This window comes from Hibiscus syriacus, unplaced genomic scaffold (genome assembly GCF_006381635.1).
Source record: "Hibiscus syriacus cultivar Baekdansim isolate YM2019G1 unplaced genomic scaffold, ASM638163v2 tig00110858_pilon, whole genome shotgun sequence".
Lineage (NCBI taxonomy): Eukaryota > Viridiplantae > Streptophyta > Magnoliopsida > Malvales > Malvaceae > Hibiscus > Hibiscus syriacus.
The window spans coordinates 1,753,801-1,769,396 of NW_024062890.1; the positions used below are offsets into that span (position 1 = coordinate 1,753,801).

Sequence of the window (15,596 nt, forward strand, 5' to 3'; positions counted from 1 at the left end):
CCATATTTTAAAATAAATCAATCCATATTTTAAAATAAATCAATCCATATTTAAAAAAATCAATCCATATTTTAAAATAAATCAATCTATATTTTAAATTAAATTTTAAAATAGATTTAAATAATTTTAATTTCTTTGAATAGGTTTGAAGACCTTTGAAGACATAAAACCATGTCTGCACCAAGAAGACCTCGCGCAGACGTTAGAAGACTTCTGTCTTCTAAAAAACAAACGGTCTGTGAAACCCAATGTCTGCGCGTGGTCTACGTGGCACAGACATAAGAGCTTTGCAGACCTTACACAGTAAAAACAAACATCACCTTAATGTACATAGACCTAATTGACATAGAAAATAATCTTAACATTTCAACAGGGACACACCTTGGAACTAGTGTTGAGGGTCGAGATAAAATTATAACGTTTTAGAGGGATTCAAGATAATCTATTCAACGTTTTAGAGTAAAAATATGCCATATTGAAATATATGGTTTGGGTTTCTATCTTCACCCTTGAAGATCACTTTGTTTTTTCTCTTCTTAAAAAGTTTTTTACTCTTATAAAAATATAAAAATAATGGAGAAAATGGAGGCTATCTGGGCGCACGTTAGCAGGCCTAATGCTCTCTCAGACTTTCTTCTAATCCTTGTTCGTTTCTCATTTTCTGGGGATTTTATGTTTCTGTTGCTGTTATGGAATCGAGTTCTGTGAGTCTCGATTGGAAGGATCTGTTCATGGGTTCGAAAGATCAAAATCTTGATTTCTTTCCCCCTGAGCTAAAGGATGGTGTGGCTACCATTAAGCCTCCGCCTGAGGTGATTGAAGAAGTTATTGCGGACTGGAATCATGCTCTGGTAGGTCAATTTTGTGAATCGGCTCCCAGTTTTGGATCTCTGCAGCGTATAATTGAAACGATTTGGGGGAATTTTTCTCATGTTAAGGTTTGTATCGTCGACCCTAATCTCTTTATTTTTTTATTCTTAGATGTTGGTTTAAGGGATTAGGTCCTGGATAATAGACCTTGGCATATTCAGAATAAACCATTGTTCTTGAGGAGCTGGTCACCTGGTATGCAAAAGCTTAGTTTTGATCTCACCTTTGTCCCGATTTGGGTTCAACTATACAATATTCCATTAGAACTCTATTCCAGAAGGGACTTATTTATCTTGCTAGTGCTTTAGGTAACCCATTGTATATGGACACTATTACAGCTTCAAGAGAGAGACTCGAATATGCTAAGGTGTGTGTGGAAATTCAAGCTGGTGTCACTATCCCAGAATCCATTCAAGTTAAAGTTATCTTAAATGATGGCTCCTCTGTGAACGTTCGAGTTCATGTTCCTTGGTTGCCCAAATTTTGTGCTAAATGTAAAACATTTGGGCACCATGTCAATTCGTGTATTGATGTTAGGCAGCCCTTTCAGAAATCAAAAGAGGTGCAAGTTTGGAGGAAGAAGGATATTAAGGGCACAATGACTGTTAGTAAGGGTAGCTTGCATGTTACTGTTATTAATGATACAGAGTCAACAGGGACTGCTAATGCACCAATTGAGATTTCTCAAAGCTCAGTTTTGCATCCTGATTCTATCTGCAACCCTAAGGGATTACTTGTGGGAAATGTTGTGGAGACAACAGTGCATGCCTTACAAGAGAACAGTATGCCTAATATGATGGGTGTTAGTAAGGATATTGTTTGTCTTCCACGACCTGCTACTGAGACACAGAAGTTACCAGATGATTTTGTGTCACTGAAGCTGCCAGATTCTGTACCTACTGTACATGAGAATGTACATATTGATGGTGTCCTTCACTCATAGGATACTGACCAATCTAGTGATTTTCCATCTTTACAGGATTCCTTAAAGAAAAAGCAAAAAAGTAAGAAAAAAGAGGTTATTGGTTCTTCAAGTAAAGTTGAATTTGTAGTGAAGGGTACCAGGAAAGCCCGTGTGGCTTCTTTGGGGGTTGTTGTGCTACTCAATGAGATAAAAACAAAGAAGAAAGATCACCTTGAGAAAGCCAGAAGTTATGTGGTGAATTCGAGCGCAGGGATTAGTGCTCAGGTTGCATCCTCTTGATGATAGTCAACTTCTGGAATGTTAGGGGGATTAATAACCCCCTTAAACAGCTGAAGGTATTAAAGAGGTTATTTTGTTGTGAGGTTGATATATTCTATTTGATGGAATCTCGCATTATTAGTGCGAATTCTGCTAGCTTTACTTTTGCTTTGTCTGAAGATTGGTATTTTGCTGGTAATTATGATTTTATTGAAGGAGGTAGAGTGTGGGTCTGTTGGAGGAAGCACCTCTCTTTCTCAGTTTTGAGATATTGTAATTAGGCCATATCCATCTCTGGGTCTGTTGATGGGGATGCGACTACTATTACTGTTGTTTATGGCAGTAACAATGGTGTTGCTAGGAGAAGACTTTGGGAACACTTGGGTTTTGTTGAGAATGATATTGGCCCCTCCTCTTGGATGGTTAGGGGGACTTTAACATCTTTGCCAAGGCTGAGGAGAGTTCTGATTTTGACATCATGGGGATTCACTGTACTCCTGATATGAAGGATTTTCAAGACTGTTTAGAAGACCTTGAGCTCATGGACCACCATTTCCTTGGAACTTTATTCACTTGGTCTAATAAGCAAGAAGGATCATTCCTGGCTCGAAAGTTGGACAGAATCCTTGTTAATAATCAATGGCTGGTGGATTTTCCCGACTCGTATGCTGAATTTAAGGCCCAGGGGGTATCTGACCATTGTCTTGGAATGTTGTGGACTCACAAGGGCATTATGGCTAAGAAGCCTCGACCATTCAAGTTTTTTAATATTTGGTATGGTCATGAAAAATTCCTTGATGTTGTTAGGGACTCTTGGCAGCGCCAATGTGGTGGGGATGCTATGTGCTACTTGTTCAACAAGTTGAAAAGGCTTAAGCATGTACTTAAGCAATTTAATTTGGAATTTTTTGTTGATATCTCTGGTAGAGTCAAAACCAAGAGGGCAGAATTGGAGCAGATTCAGATTTTTAATCTTGCTCAATTTAATCAGAGGAGGATTGAAGAAGAAATGATGGTTCATGCTAATTTAGTTGACTTGGAAGTTGCTGAAGCTGTTTTCTATAAGCAAAAGGCCAAGGTCCATTGGCTAAGGGAGGGTGATTTGAATACAAAGTTTTTTCATCAAAAGGTTTTCTCCAACAAGAAAAAGAATTCTATTAGAATCATTAAGAGTGAGGATGGATAGTGCCATGATTCTTTTGAAGGAATGTCCTCTGAGCTAGTGGGCTATTTCACTAACCTTATTGGCTCCCCTGATCCTCTTATTAAAGGGTGTTCAGCTGTAGTTTTGAAGGACCTGCTGAACTATTCCTTGCCAGATGGTGTAGACACCTTACTTACAAAAGAAGTGTCTGATTTGGAGATTAAAGAAGCTCTTTTTAAGCAAAGTGTGGATAAAAGCCTAGGCCCTGATGGTTTTACTTCTGGCTTCTTTAAATCTGCTTGGAGCATTATTGGTAGTGATTTCACTGCTGCTGTAAGGTATTTCTTCCACTCCTCCTGCTTGTTGTCTGCTTTTAATGTAACTATCTTAGTTCTGGTCCCAAAGTCCCTAAATGCTTGTATAGCAAAAGAGTTTAGGCTTATTTCTTGTTGTCCAGTTATCTACAAAACCATCACTAGAATCCTGGTTAATAGGCTTACACATTTCTTCCCTGACATGATCTCCTACAACCAGTCTGCCTTTGTTAAGGGTAGGAGTATTGTAGATAACACCCTTTTAGCCCAGGAGATAGTAAAAGGTTACTCTATGAAAGGACTTTCTCCTAGATGTGTTGTTAAAATCGATCTACAGAAGGCTTTTGACTCCATTAATTGGGATTTTTTGCTGACTGTTTTCAAGGCTATGGGATTTCCTGAGGTCTTCTGTCACTGGATCAGGGTTGTATTACTACACCAATGTATTCTGTGTGCTTGAATGGTTCTTTGGTGGGGTATTTCAAGGGGGCAAGAGGGAATTACACAAGGCGATCCCTTGTCTCCTTATCTTTTTGTCATGGTGATGAATGTTCTTTCTGCTATGCTGAACAGAGCAGCTAAGCATTGAATTTTTAAATTACATCCTAAATGTAGACGAATCCCCTTAACCCACCTTTGTTTTGCTGATGATCTCCTCGTTTTCTATCATGGCTCTCTCGATTCTGTTCTTGGTGTCCAATGTACTCTTGAGGGTTTTACAATCTGTTAGGTCTCAAGCTTAATGCTCTGAAGACTGAACTTTTTTCCTGTGGTTTAAGTGGGGGTACCCTTGATCAGATTCAGTCTGTTACTGTGCTGCTCTTTTGGGGAGAATCAAAGACAAGCTCTATCAATGGTCTAGCAAGAAGCTTAGCTTTGGGGGAAGACTTCATCTGATCAAAACAATGTTGCACAGTATTTTCAAGTATTGGAGCAGGCAGCTCATCCTTCCCAAGGGGATTGTCAGGGACATCGAGAGGCTCTGCATGCAGTTTTTCTGGTAGGGCAGTGACTCTCCTGCTAGGGGAGCTAGTACTGGATGGAATCACATTTGTTCTTTGAAGTCCGAGGGTGGTCTGGGCCTTAGAGACCTATCCTTGTGGAGCAAATCATTTTGCTTACTACTAATTGAAAATATTATGGCTAATGAAGGTTCCATATGGATAGCTTGGATTAAAGAATATTGTTTTAAAAATGTGAGTTATTGGGACGTAAGTTGTAAAGACCATTTCAGTTGGATTATTAAAAAATTGTTGAAGCTCCGTGAGGTGGCTAGAACTTTGTTTCTTCCGGGCACTGATTGGAGTCTAATTAGCAGCAAACGAATATGGGAAAATATCAGAACCATCAGAGAAAATGTTAGTTGGCACAAAATCATTTGGTTCCCTGCTCATATCCTTAAATGTTCTCTCATTTCGTGGATGACCATCCTCAATAGATTGCCTTCTAAGGACAGGTTGACTCGTTTTGGCTTGGAAATGGATAATGGTTGTATTATGTGTGGCAATGGGCTAGAAACATGTGACCACCTATTTGCTAATTATTCCTTTGCTATGGAAGTTTGGGGCGTTGCTCTTGTAGTGTGTGGGATTCGTTCTTGTCTGAATAGCTGGGATGAACGAATGGACTGGTTGGTTGAGAATTTGAGAGGCAAGTCCCTCCGAGTTCGTTTTTAAAGCTCGCCTGGACTGCTTATTTGTATTACATCTGGGAGGAGCGTAACCACAGGATTTTTAGGAGGTATTCGCGTTCGGTTGATGCGATTGTTACATTGATTAAAGAAACAGTTCAATACAAATTGTATAGACACTCTACACATAGAAGAGATGATGTAAATAGGCACTTGTATGTGAGTTGGGGACTGATATAGTGTTTTCTGTTGATTTGTAGCAGTTTTGCTGCTTTCTTTGGATGAATATAAGTTACTTATAAATAAAAAAGTTAAAATAAAATATTTAAAAAGAGATTAAATTGAATAATCAATTTGTAAATTAATTATCCAAAAAAAATTTGTAACGAGTAAAAGTACAATTTATCCATTTGGCTAAGCGTTAAAAAGGTTTAAAATAAATGTTTAATTTTAAAAATTGGCTAAAAACGAAAATTGCCCATTAAACAAGTGGCGAAGCCATCTATCTACCTGTTTTGATCAGCAACCATGCATTAACACAAATTTTGGTTGGTTACATTTTAGTGAAATATTTGACATTCAAATCATTTAGATAAAATTTAGATGGATAATTATGAATTTTAAAAGATGGATATTAAATATATTAAGAAATTGGCTGGTATAAATCCTAAAGTCTTAAATTTCTTAAATTACTCAGAAAAGGGAAAGTGTGGCAGTCTTAATATACGATTAAAGAAAGGTGTTATCGATTTTATTATTATTTTTTAACAAAACCGGTAAAAATCAAAAATATTATTATTTTTACATGTTTTATTATTATTAGATACTTTACCAAAAATATTAAAAATATTAATATTTTAAATAAAAATAATAATATTTTAGATATTTTTTTATCAATTTTATTAAAAAAATAATAACAAAATTAATAATATTTTTTAACTATATTATATATTAAGACTACCGTATTATATAACTTTTCCTCATGAAGTAATACTAAACACATAACCATACAACTCCCAAGCCAAACGTTCTTGCTCAATCATCATCAAAGAATAGTAAACATACACGTGTGACCTTTAAGTTTGGCTTCTTCAACAATCTAAGTTAAAGATATCCCATCCTAATTTTTGTTTTTTTTCGACGTAAAGAAAGTGGATTAGACTCTTGTGCGGCACTTAAAATACAGTTAAAAAAATGATGTGACGGATTTTATTATGTATTAATTTAAATTATTATATATATTGATAATATTTTTTATTATGATTTAAAATGTTATTTAAGTTTTTAAATTGTTTTTAATTTAATATCTTCCGAGGTACAAACTTAAAATGTACATATTGATAACGAATATGTTAACCTAAATTGTAATATGTTTTAAATATTAAAAAATATCAAATATCCATTAAAGTCCAACATAATAAATGGAATTGATTACATAACATTAAAATATAAGAAGCAAATATATTCAATGAGAGACTCCAAACAATGAACACATAATCCTATTACCTTAGCATCCTTGATGAAACCATATCAACTAGATCATCTCGAGATAACGAGCACCGTCACGTATCAGATAATGACAAATAAGCTCAGCATTGAAGAGATCAACGCCGAACTTTGGATGACACGACTCTTCCTCACCAACATCTGCTTCCTTTTGGACTTGTGTTTCTTCATCAACAATATACTGGAAATGAATATAAGAAAATTTATAATATTAAAAATATAAGAAATAAATACATTCAATGAGAGACTCCAAACAATAAATCTTCAATCTTATTGTTTTTGTATCCTCGATGGACCGAACCATGCGTACTAGATCATCTTGAGATAACAAACACCATGGTGCATCGAGGATGCTAAGGCAATAAGATTCAATGTTTATTGTTTATAAGCTTTGATTCATTGAAAAATCAAAGGTATCTTGCTTGATTTGAAGGAATGTCATTGAAAAAATCGAGAGTATTTGAGGGAAAAATAAAAAATCTAAGAAATATATGTGATTTAAAGAAATGTCACTAAAAAAGACTTATTTAAATCGTTGAGATGGAAAATGAGAATTCGGGTGTGGGGGGGGGAATATAATTGAGAATTGTTTTTTTTTTTTCTTAGCTTGCATATACAACAGGACAAGTGTTGATACTTAATCCTAAGTTTCGAAACTCAAAACCTAAAATGTTACCTATTACAATCTAAAATGTTTATATATTTTGATAACAAATTCAGTTGTAGTATAACGTTTTAAAACTTATGTTTGAGTTTTGAAATTTGATACCTAAAGTATTACCTATTGTAACCTAAAATGGTATATGTTTTGCTAACAATTATGATTGTGTATAATGTTTCAAAACTCATATACGAGTTTCGATACTCAAAACCTAAAATGTTATACATTTTGATAACGACTCCGGTTACAGTCTAGTGTTTCGAAACTTATGTCTAAGTTTCAATATTCTTGTTCAACTTATTTTCTTCAAAATGATTTCCAATAATTAAAGGTGTTAAAGATATACTCGGAGTTTGAAGAAACACATGAGATTGCACAAAATACAGGAAAAAATGGCACAATTACAGGTGTTGATAACCCTTGATTTGTCGCAAAATCACAATAATATTCCTTGATTTGAAGGAATACGATTTCGAGAGGATTTTAACAAGAGCTTTTCTTTATCCTTTTGAGAGAATATGAAGCAAACATTGGATTTTGCTTTTTTTTTTTTATGGCGATAAGTATCGGTATTTATTAAGGTTTCAACCTAAATTATTACCATGGAAACCTAAGATATTATATATGATATTTTAGGTTACAACCTAAAATGTTACCCCTTATATCTAACGACAAGTATCGATACATTTAACTGAAAAAATATTTTTCAGTTTCAACCTAAAATTTTACACGAGTTATAATCTTCTCAAGCCTAATACGCCGAGTTTTGAAACTCATGTTCCAGTTTTCGGGACTTGAAACCCAAAACGTTACATGATCCAACCTAAAACGATATATTTTTTTGTAATTTTGTTCTCTGACTTTCGATATTTTTACCTAAAATGTTATATATTTTCGTAACGTTTTAAGTTGCGACTGGAAAAATTACCACCTTTAAATACTTGATTATGAGTTTCAAAATTTATTCTTTTGACCTAATGCCTAAAATATTATATATTTTGACAATGTTTTAGGTTACAACTGGAAAAGAAAAGCTATCCCTTTTAAATATTGCTACAATTTACGGACTAAAACTCATTTTAAAATCTTTTAATTATTATGGTAACGTCTTAGGTTTAAACATAAATTGTAACATGAGATTTATTAATCTTCTCCCTTCTTTTTAGTATAGGTTTTTTAAAATTGTTTAAAGTCCATAACAATCTTTTATAATATAACAAGTAAATATGTTGAAAGAATGATTAAAATGTCAAACTACATACTTAGATTTTCATAAAAATGTTTTAAAGTCATAAAATTTTAGGTTACAACAACAAATGGCACCCTACATATACCAAACTTAAAGGCCAAACCAAGATTCGGATGTACAACACACACTACATTTACCAAATTCAAGGGGCAAACACAGGTAGAAATACTGAGTAGGGTTTGTACAGTGAATCTTTGAGAAATACTGAGCGAGAATCTATTTGCTTGGCTTCTCTATCACGCTGGTGGTAGCTATGCGATACAACCTAGGTTAAAAAAGAGTGGAAATGAGCTACCGGTTTTGATATTATTAGGCGTTTACCGATATTAGTAAAGCGCTATTGGTTTTATTATTTTTTTCTACTGGTTTTGTTATTATTGGACACTTTTACCGGAAATGTTAAAAAAATTGATGTTTTAGGTAAAAAATAATAATATTTAAGGTAATTTTTACCGATTTTATTATTTAAATAATAATAAAACCGATAGTGCCTTATTTTAGCCGTATATTAAGGTGTTGCACCGTAGAACTTCCCAAATTTCATTAAAAAATATAACATTTTAGATTACAACTTAAAAAGTTTGTAATTACATTTTAATAAAAAAATGTTACGATTTTAAATTGTATTCAACTTAAAATATTATATTTTTTCAATAATATTTTCAGTTGTCTTCATTTTTATTATTTTTTTATCTTAAATTAACTGAATTTTTTTTAACTTTCGCCTGTCACGCATTCCTCCTCAAACGATTAAAAATGGAAAAATCCCATTTTATATACTTACCTCAAGGATCTCTTTCGTTTTCAGCTTGATTTTCATGGTCTTTTGTCTCTTTTTGATCTTAACAACACTTTCCTACGATCCATTCTGAGTTACTCCCCGTTGTTCTCTTTTGTCCAATCTAACACCAATCAATACTTCATTTCGACGAACGTGTTATTGCACCATAGATATAGTTGACATTCAAAGATATTCTTAATATTTCAATAGGGACGAATTCAGGAATTAGTGTTGAGGGTTGTGTTCAAACTGTAAAATCTTGGAGCGGACTAAGTTAAAAAGATTATTTTAAGAAGGCTTGAATTGAATTATTATTTTTTAAGGACTAAAAATATAATTTATCCATTTGGATGAAGGGTTAAAAGGTTTAAAATAAAAGTTTAATACTAACAAGTGACTGAAAACGAAATTTGCCCATTCAACAAGAGGCGAAGCCAACTACCTGTCTTGATCAGCAACCTTTCCTCAACACAAAATTTGGTTGGTTACATTTTAGTGAAAGAGTTGATATTAAAAGAAAATCTTTCAGATAAAAGGATAAACTTCAAGACTGATCACTTTCGTTTAAGTTTTGTATACTCTTTTTCACTAAATTCAAAAGACATAATATTTGGTCATTTTTATTTTTATTTAATTAAGATTTGGTCACTTTCGTTTTTATTTAATTAAAATGTGATCACTTGGGGTTAATTTTCGTTAGATCTTTAACAGATTGCAGACGTGGCACAACAAATTTATAAAATTAAAAGGGTAAACCACACAAATGATCACTAATGTTTGAGTAAGTTTTCATTTCCCCATTGAAGTTTCAAAAGTAACAAATTTGTCACTAAAACATCAAATAGGTCCTTAAACAATGATTTTATATCTAATTTATTCAAAAAGTTTTCTATTTTTTTGTTTTTCCTTCGAAATATTTGATTGTTTCATGTACAAAAAAGTTAATTTCTAAATTTTATTTTTTTTAAAAATATATATACATAAAAATTGGGGAAAATGGAAAAAATAGAAAGTTTTTGGAGTAAATTAGATATAAATTATTGTTCAATGACCTATTTGATATTTTAGTGACCAATTTGTTACTTTTAAAATTTTAATAAAAAAAAGTAAACTTACTCAATCATTAATGACCATTTGTGTAGTTTACCCTTTTAAATTTTATAAATTTCTTGTGTCAGGTTAGCAATCTGTTAAAGGTCAAACAGAATTTAACTTTCGGTGACTATATCTTAATTAAATAAAAATATAAATGACCAAATATTATGTTTTTTGAATTCAATAAAAAAATGTACAAATCTTAAACGAAAGTGATTAATCTTGTAGTTTATGCCGGATAAAATTATTGAGATGAATATTAAATATATTAAATAATTGGTTGGTATAAATCATAAAGTCAAACTATAATAAATTTCTCAAATTGTTCAGAAAACAGTGCTTAAAACATTCTTCTTTAAAATGCCGAAAAATATTTAATTATTTAATGATACCTATCCAGCTGTAGGTGCAATTACAATTATTTAAACCAATACCCTCAATTAACAATACAGCTCCCACGTCAAACATTCTTGCTCAATCATAACCAAAGAGGAACAATGAATAGAAAATATACACACGTGTGGCCTTAAGTTTGGATTCTTCAACAATCTAAGTTAAAAAGATATATGCACCGATCAAGTGATCTTAACGATTAAAAAGATGATTATGATTTTTAGATGTTTTATGTTCAAATACGATGTTTGCAATATTGTTTGTGTATTTATTATCAATGATTGAGTCTCTTGAACATATAATACATTGTAATCACCCAAAATTAATTAAAAAAAATTAAAGATATCCCATCCTAATTTTTGTTTTATTTGGACGTAAATAAAGTTGTAATATTTGAAAAGAATAATTCTATTAAAATTGGAATTTCATTTAAAAAATAATAATTATAAGCTTCAAGCCTCATAATTCTTCTGCAAATGGACTTCCATGTTCAATGACAGTGTCAACTAGCATATGAAACTGATTTTAGTCTCTCATTTGCATTACAAGTTCCAAGTCAACACTCTTTTGAGTGGTTGGCCTAGACATTTTCCTTTACCATTCCACGGCAGGCCCCAACAATGCTTTAACAGAAGATCACAAGAATTCTTGGTAATGATAATTCCTTTTTTCTTACAGAGGACACTGGTTTATGACATCAACCATTCATAAACAAATAGCAAAATTAGAGGAAAATGCCAAGAACAAAACCATGTTATAAAGCTAATAAAGGCACCTGCAATTGCAACACAACATTACAGAGAATTTATAGTATAGGAACAATGGTTGTGTCTCTATTTCTCCTTTGCTTTCCACTTGCCATGCAAACTTTACAAACTCTCCTCATAGCATGCTTCGAAAGAAAGCCGAATAAAGTTCGTTTAAACAAGTTACATCTGTGTTATGGGTTTGTGACTAATCTCCACGTGAATTCGTGAATGCTGGGATGTTGAGAAGTGTAAGGGATTTGACACTATACAATGAGGAATCATCACTTCTTTAAGATGGTAGATAACAAAACCATCCTGTATACCGAGGGCGAGTACAATGCAGCAAGTTCCGACTCCAGAATTCAAATCACACTAGCAAGGAACCCTCTCGACTTGCTTTTATCACTCGGGAACTGCAGAAGTTTCATGCAGTCATAACTTGCTCAGCATGTGTGTTTATGCAAGTTAATCTATCCTAGGCACTACAGTACGAGAAACCTCTTCCCAACTTCAACTGCGGCAAATCCGATATGCTTACACAGTCCACTCTTGCCAATTTCTTCCTTATTTTCTTCACCGATTCCCATCTGCCAGCATCAGCATAGATGTTAGAAAGCAAAACATAAACAGATGCCTTATTGGTCTCCAAAGGAAGGAGCTTATCGGAAACATTTTCAGCTAATTCAACCCTTCTATGCATTCTACATGCATCCAATAAAGCCCCCCAAACACTAGCACCAGGTTCTATAGGCATGCTGTCAATGAAGGATAAAGCATCATCGATCTTCCCAGCCCTTCCTAATAAATCGACCAAACATGCATAATGTTCCTGAGTTGGAACAATCCCAAAATCCTGAGTCATTTCTTTAAAATATTTCCATCCCTCTTCAGTCTTTCCAGAATGACTACAAGCTGACAGAATTGAAATGAATGTTACGGAATTAGGCACTTGGTTTTTCGATCTCATTTCGTCAAAACAAGCCAAAGCTTCAGAGCATAAACCTTGGATTCCATAAGCATTAATCATTGCACTCCAAGAAACTACATTCTTCAATGGCATCTGAACAAAAACTTTTCGAGCCATTGCAACTGAACCACATTTGGCATACATGTCTATGAAAGAAGTGTAATTTACATCATCGAAGCCAATTCCTTTTCTTATCATGTAACCATGAACACTCTTCCCTTGTTTCAAAGAACCCCATAAGGGGCAAGCAAGAAGAATGCTATTCAAGGTAGCTGAGTTTGGAGTTAAAGGCTGCCGCAACATATTTCTAAACAAGGCAATAGCCTCCAACCCCTTCCCATTCTTGGCCAATCCCGATATCATCGAACTCCACAAAACCACATCTCTTTCACTGGCATCTTCAAATAATTTCATTCCAAAATCAATCAAACCACATTTCAGATACATATCTATAAGGGAGGTCTGCAAGTAAACATTGGAACCAATGAAGTTCTTTTTAATACACAAACCATGAAACATCTTGCCTTCTTTATCAGCAGAAACATTTCCGCAAGCTCGAACCAAACCTCCCACCGTAAAAGCATCCAATTCCACACCGGATTCCTTCATTCTACGAAATAGTTCAAAGACTTGCAATTCGTCAGAAGACTTCAGATACCCTTCCATCATAGTACCCCAAAGAACAGAATTTCTCTCAGGAAAACCGTCGAACACTTTCCTAGCATCTCTCAGAGAACCCAATTGACCGTACATCTTCCCAAGAGCAGGCGCTACATACGCGTCTCCTTCCAACCCAAACTTGACAGCCATAGAGTGAATCAGTTTTCCGTCTTTCAGGAATGAAAGTCCAACGCATGCCTTGATTGCGAAAACTAAATTGAAACTGTCAACCCCAACAATCTCCCGTCGCATTCGACTAAAAAGGCGTAAAACATCGAGGAAAAGCTTCTTGTTTGAATACCCAGAGATAACGGTGTTCCAGGAATGGAGATTCTTGCGAGTGATGCCATCGAAGGTTTTCTGGGCAAATTGCAGAGAACCCAAGTGGATATAGGCGTCGGTGAGCCTGGAACCGAAAACGACGGAGCCGTTGAACCCATGGAGAACGATACACGCGTGGATTTGTTGGGTGAGAGTTAGAGTTTTGGTGAGAGGGAAAAGAGAGAAAAGGAGGGTTTTGGTGTGGTTTTGGGAAGACATGGCGGCGGGGAGTTATTTCTAGCATTAACGCCTTTCTCAATCCAAGAAGTTGATTCCTTTTGGCATCCAGTAACCTTTAAATCAGAAAGTAACGAGATTTACCTCACTTTACTACGAGATTGAATGAACATCTTGAAAGACTTTGACAATTTGATTGAACATTCGCCGGGCAATGAAATTATTTTGCCACATTTTCGGCTCGAAACAAGCATTTTGATTTTCAATCAAAGAAATATCATTTAGAACAGCTTCCAAAGCAGGGATAGCTTCAGCTTCTTACACTTGAACCAATGCAAATGCAGCTTCATGAGCCAACAAATTTGATTAATCCCACGCTGTTGCAACAACATAGATAACAAATTTGACGGTAGCGAAATGGGAGATTCTTGCTCTAAAGTTAATTGATGAAATTTGCATTTACTCAGTTTCCATTTGTATGATTTTCCTTAGACATGTACTTGCAGCTAAGCTATAGAACTTTTTCCCCTGATCAATGGTTTGGCTTCAAACAAAAATGATGCAAAATGGAATTAGAAAATCTACTCGTAAAATATAAAGTACTTAGTCCCGTATCTACCATTAATTAGAATATACAACAAAAAATCTTCAGAAAATATTAGGAAAAAAAACTGAAATTGTACATGTAAAATAGTGAAACGAACGAACCTAAAACGAGAGTCTTTGAGGTTCTAAAGCATGGATGGATCAAGGGGGAGATTGCATAAAAGTGTCTCTCAATGTGCGCCGTTGTTGGGTACAACTATCCATGCTGTGACAATAAATTTGATCGGCCTCTCAGGTATTAGAAACCACCGGAGAATGTTTAGGCTCGTGGCGTCTTTTATGGTTATGTTGTTGGTCATGTACTATCTTACTAGGTAACTGGTGTGGGTATTAGATACAAGTGCAACCTTCTCTTCTACCACATGGTTGCTGTAAACAATGTGCTTCCTACATGAAGAATATTTTGGCATGTTTGTATAAACATGTTTCGATATTATATCAAACAAACAGGCCTTTGATTGCAGTGAATGTGCCATTTTTTTTGCATGTACGACATAAACAATCTGTGCATAATCACTCAGCTGTTCCTGTCAATGGGAATTTGAGATTTGAAAAGCATATTCATGATTCATCACACCTTAACACATTGGAATAATTAGGTTAGATGGTGAATTTTGACCTAAAATCTCATCAAACCTGCAATTACAGAATTTAAGTTGGCTAAACCTTTTTACTTTTTGTGAGATAACAATAATAATATTATATACATTCAAGATTATTGCACAAAAATAATATTATTAGAAAATTACATTATATACAAACGGTGTAAATTTTAATTTGTATGAGTATATTTATTGTAGGATTAAAAGATTTTATTTAGAATTTAAGGTTTATATCTAAAATTTAGACTTCAGATATTAAAATGTAAGGTTTTATGATTTATGATTTAAACATCAAAGTTTAGAATTTAAGGTTTTAACCTTTAGGATTAGAATTTTAAATTTGGGTAAATTACATCATTCTTCACTCAAATATACTCTCTCTCATATTTTATTTATTGTATTTTCAATTTTTCTAATTTACTCATTAAAATTTAGAATTGTTCTTGTTTTGATCACTCTGAATTATTTTACTATTATTTTTGTATAATGTGGTTTTTTTATTATTTAATATAAAATAATTAAAAATATAAAATAAAAACATAAGGTCAGACGCCACTGCAGACAACCATCGAAGACCGTAGATGGTGGTCATTCGGTCTCAAATTTCATGGGTCACTTTGTCTCGACACTCTGAGTCTGAATTCACCCTCCATTTTGCCAGAACTTGCTCTAAGTCCACGAATTGGAG

At 33.9% G+C, this 15,596-nt stretch overlaps 1 protein-coding gene across 1 annotated transcript; it reads right to left on the reverse strand.

Annotated features, from left to right (window-relative positions):
• Window positions 1-11,735: 11,735 nt before the first annotated feature.
• Window positions 11,736-13,824, reverse strand: LOC120143500 (pentatricopeptide repeat-containing protein At1g06140, mitochondrial-like). The gene is given in 2 exon segments (XM_039157806.1): window positions 11,736-12,131; window positions 12,134-13,824. Coding segments are annotated over 2 exon segments (1,683 nt in total). The 5' UTR covers window positions 13,743-13,824; the 3' UTR covers window positions 11,736-12,057.
• Window positions 13,825-15,596: the final 1,772 nt, after the last annotated feature.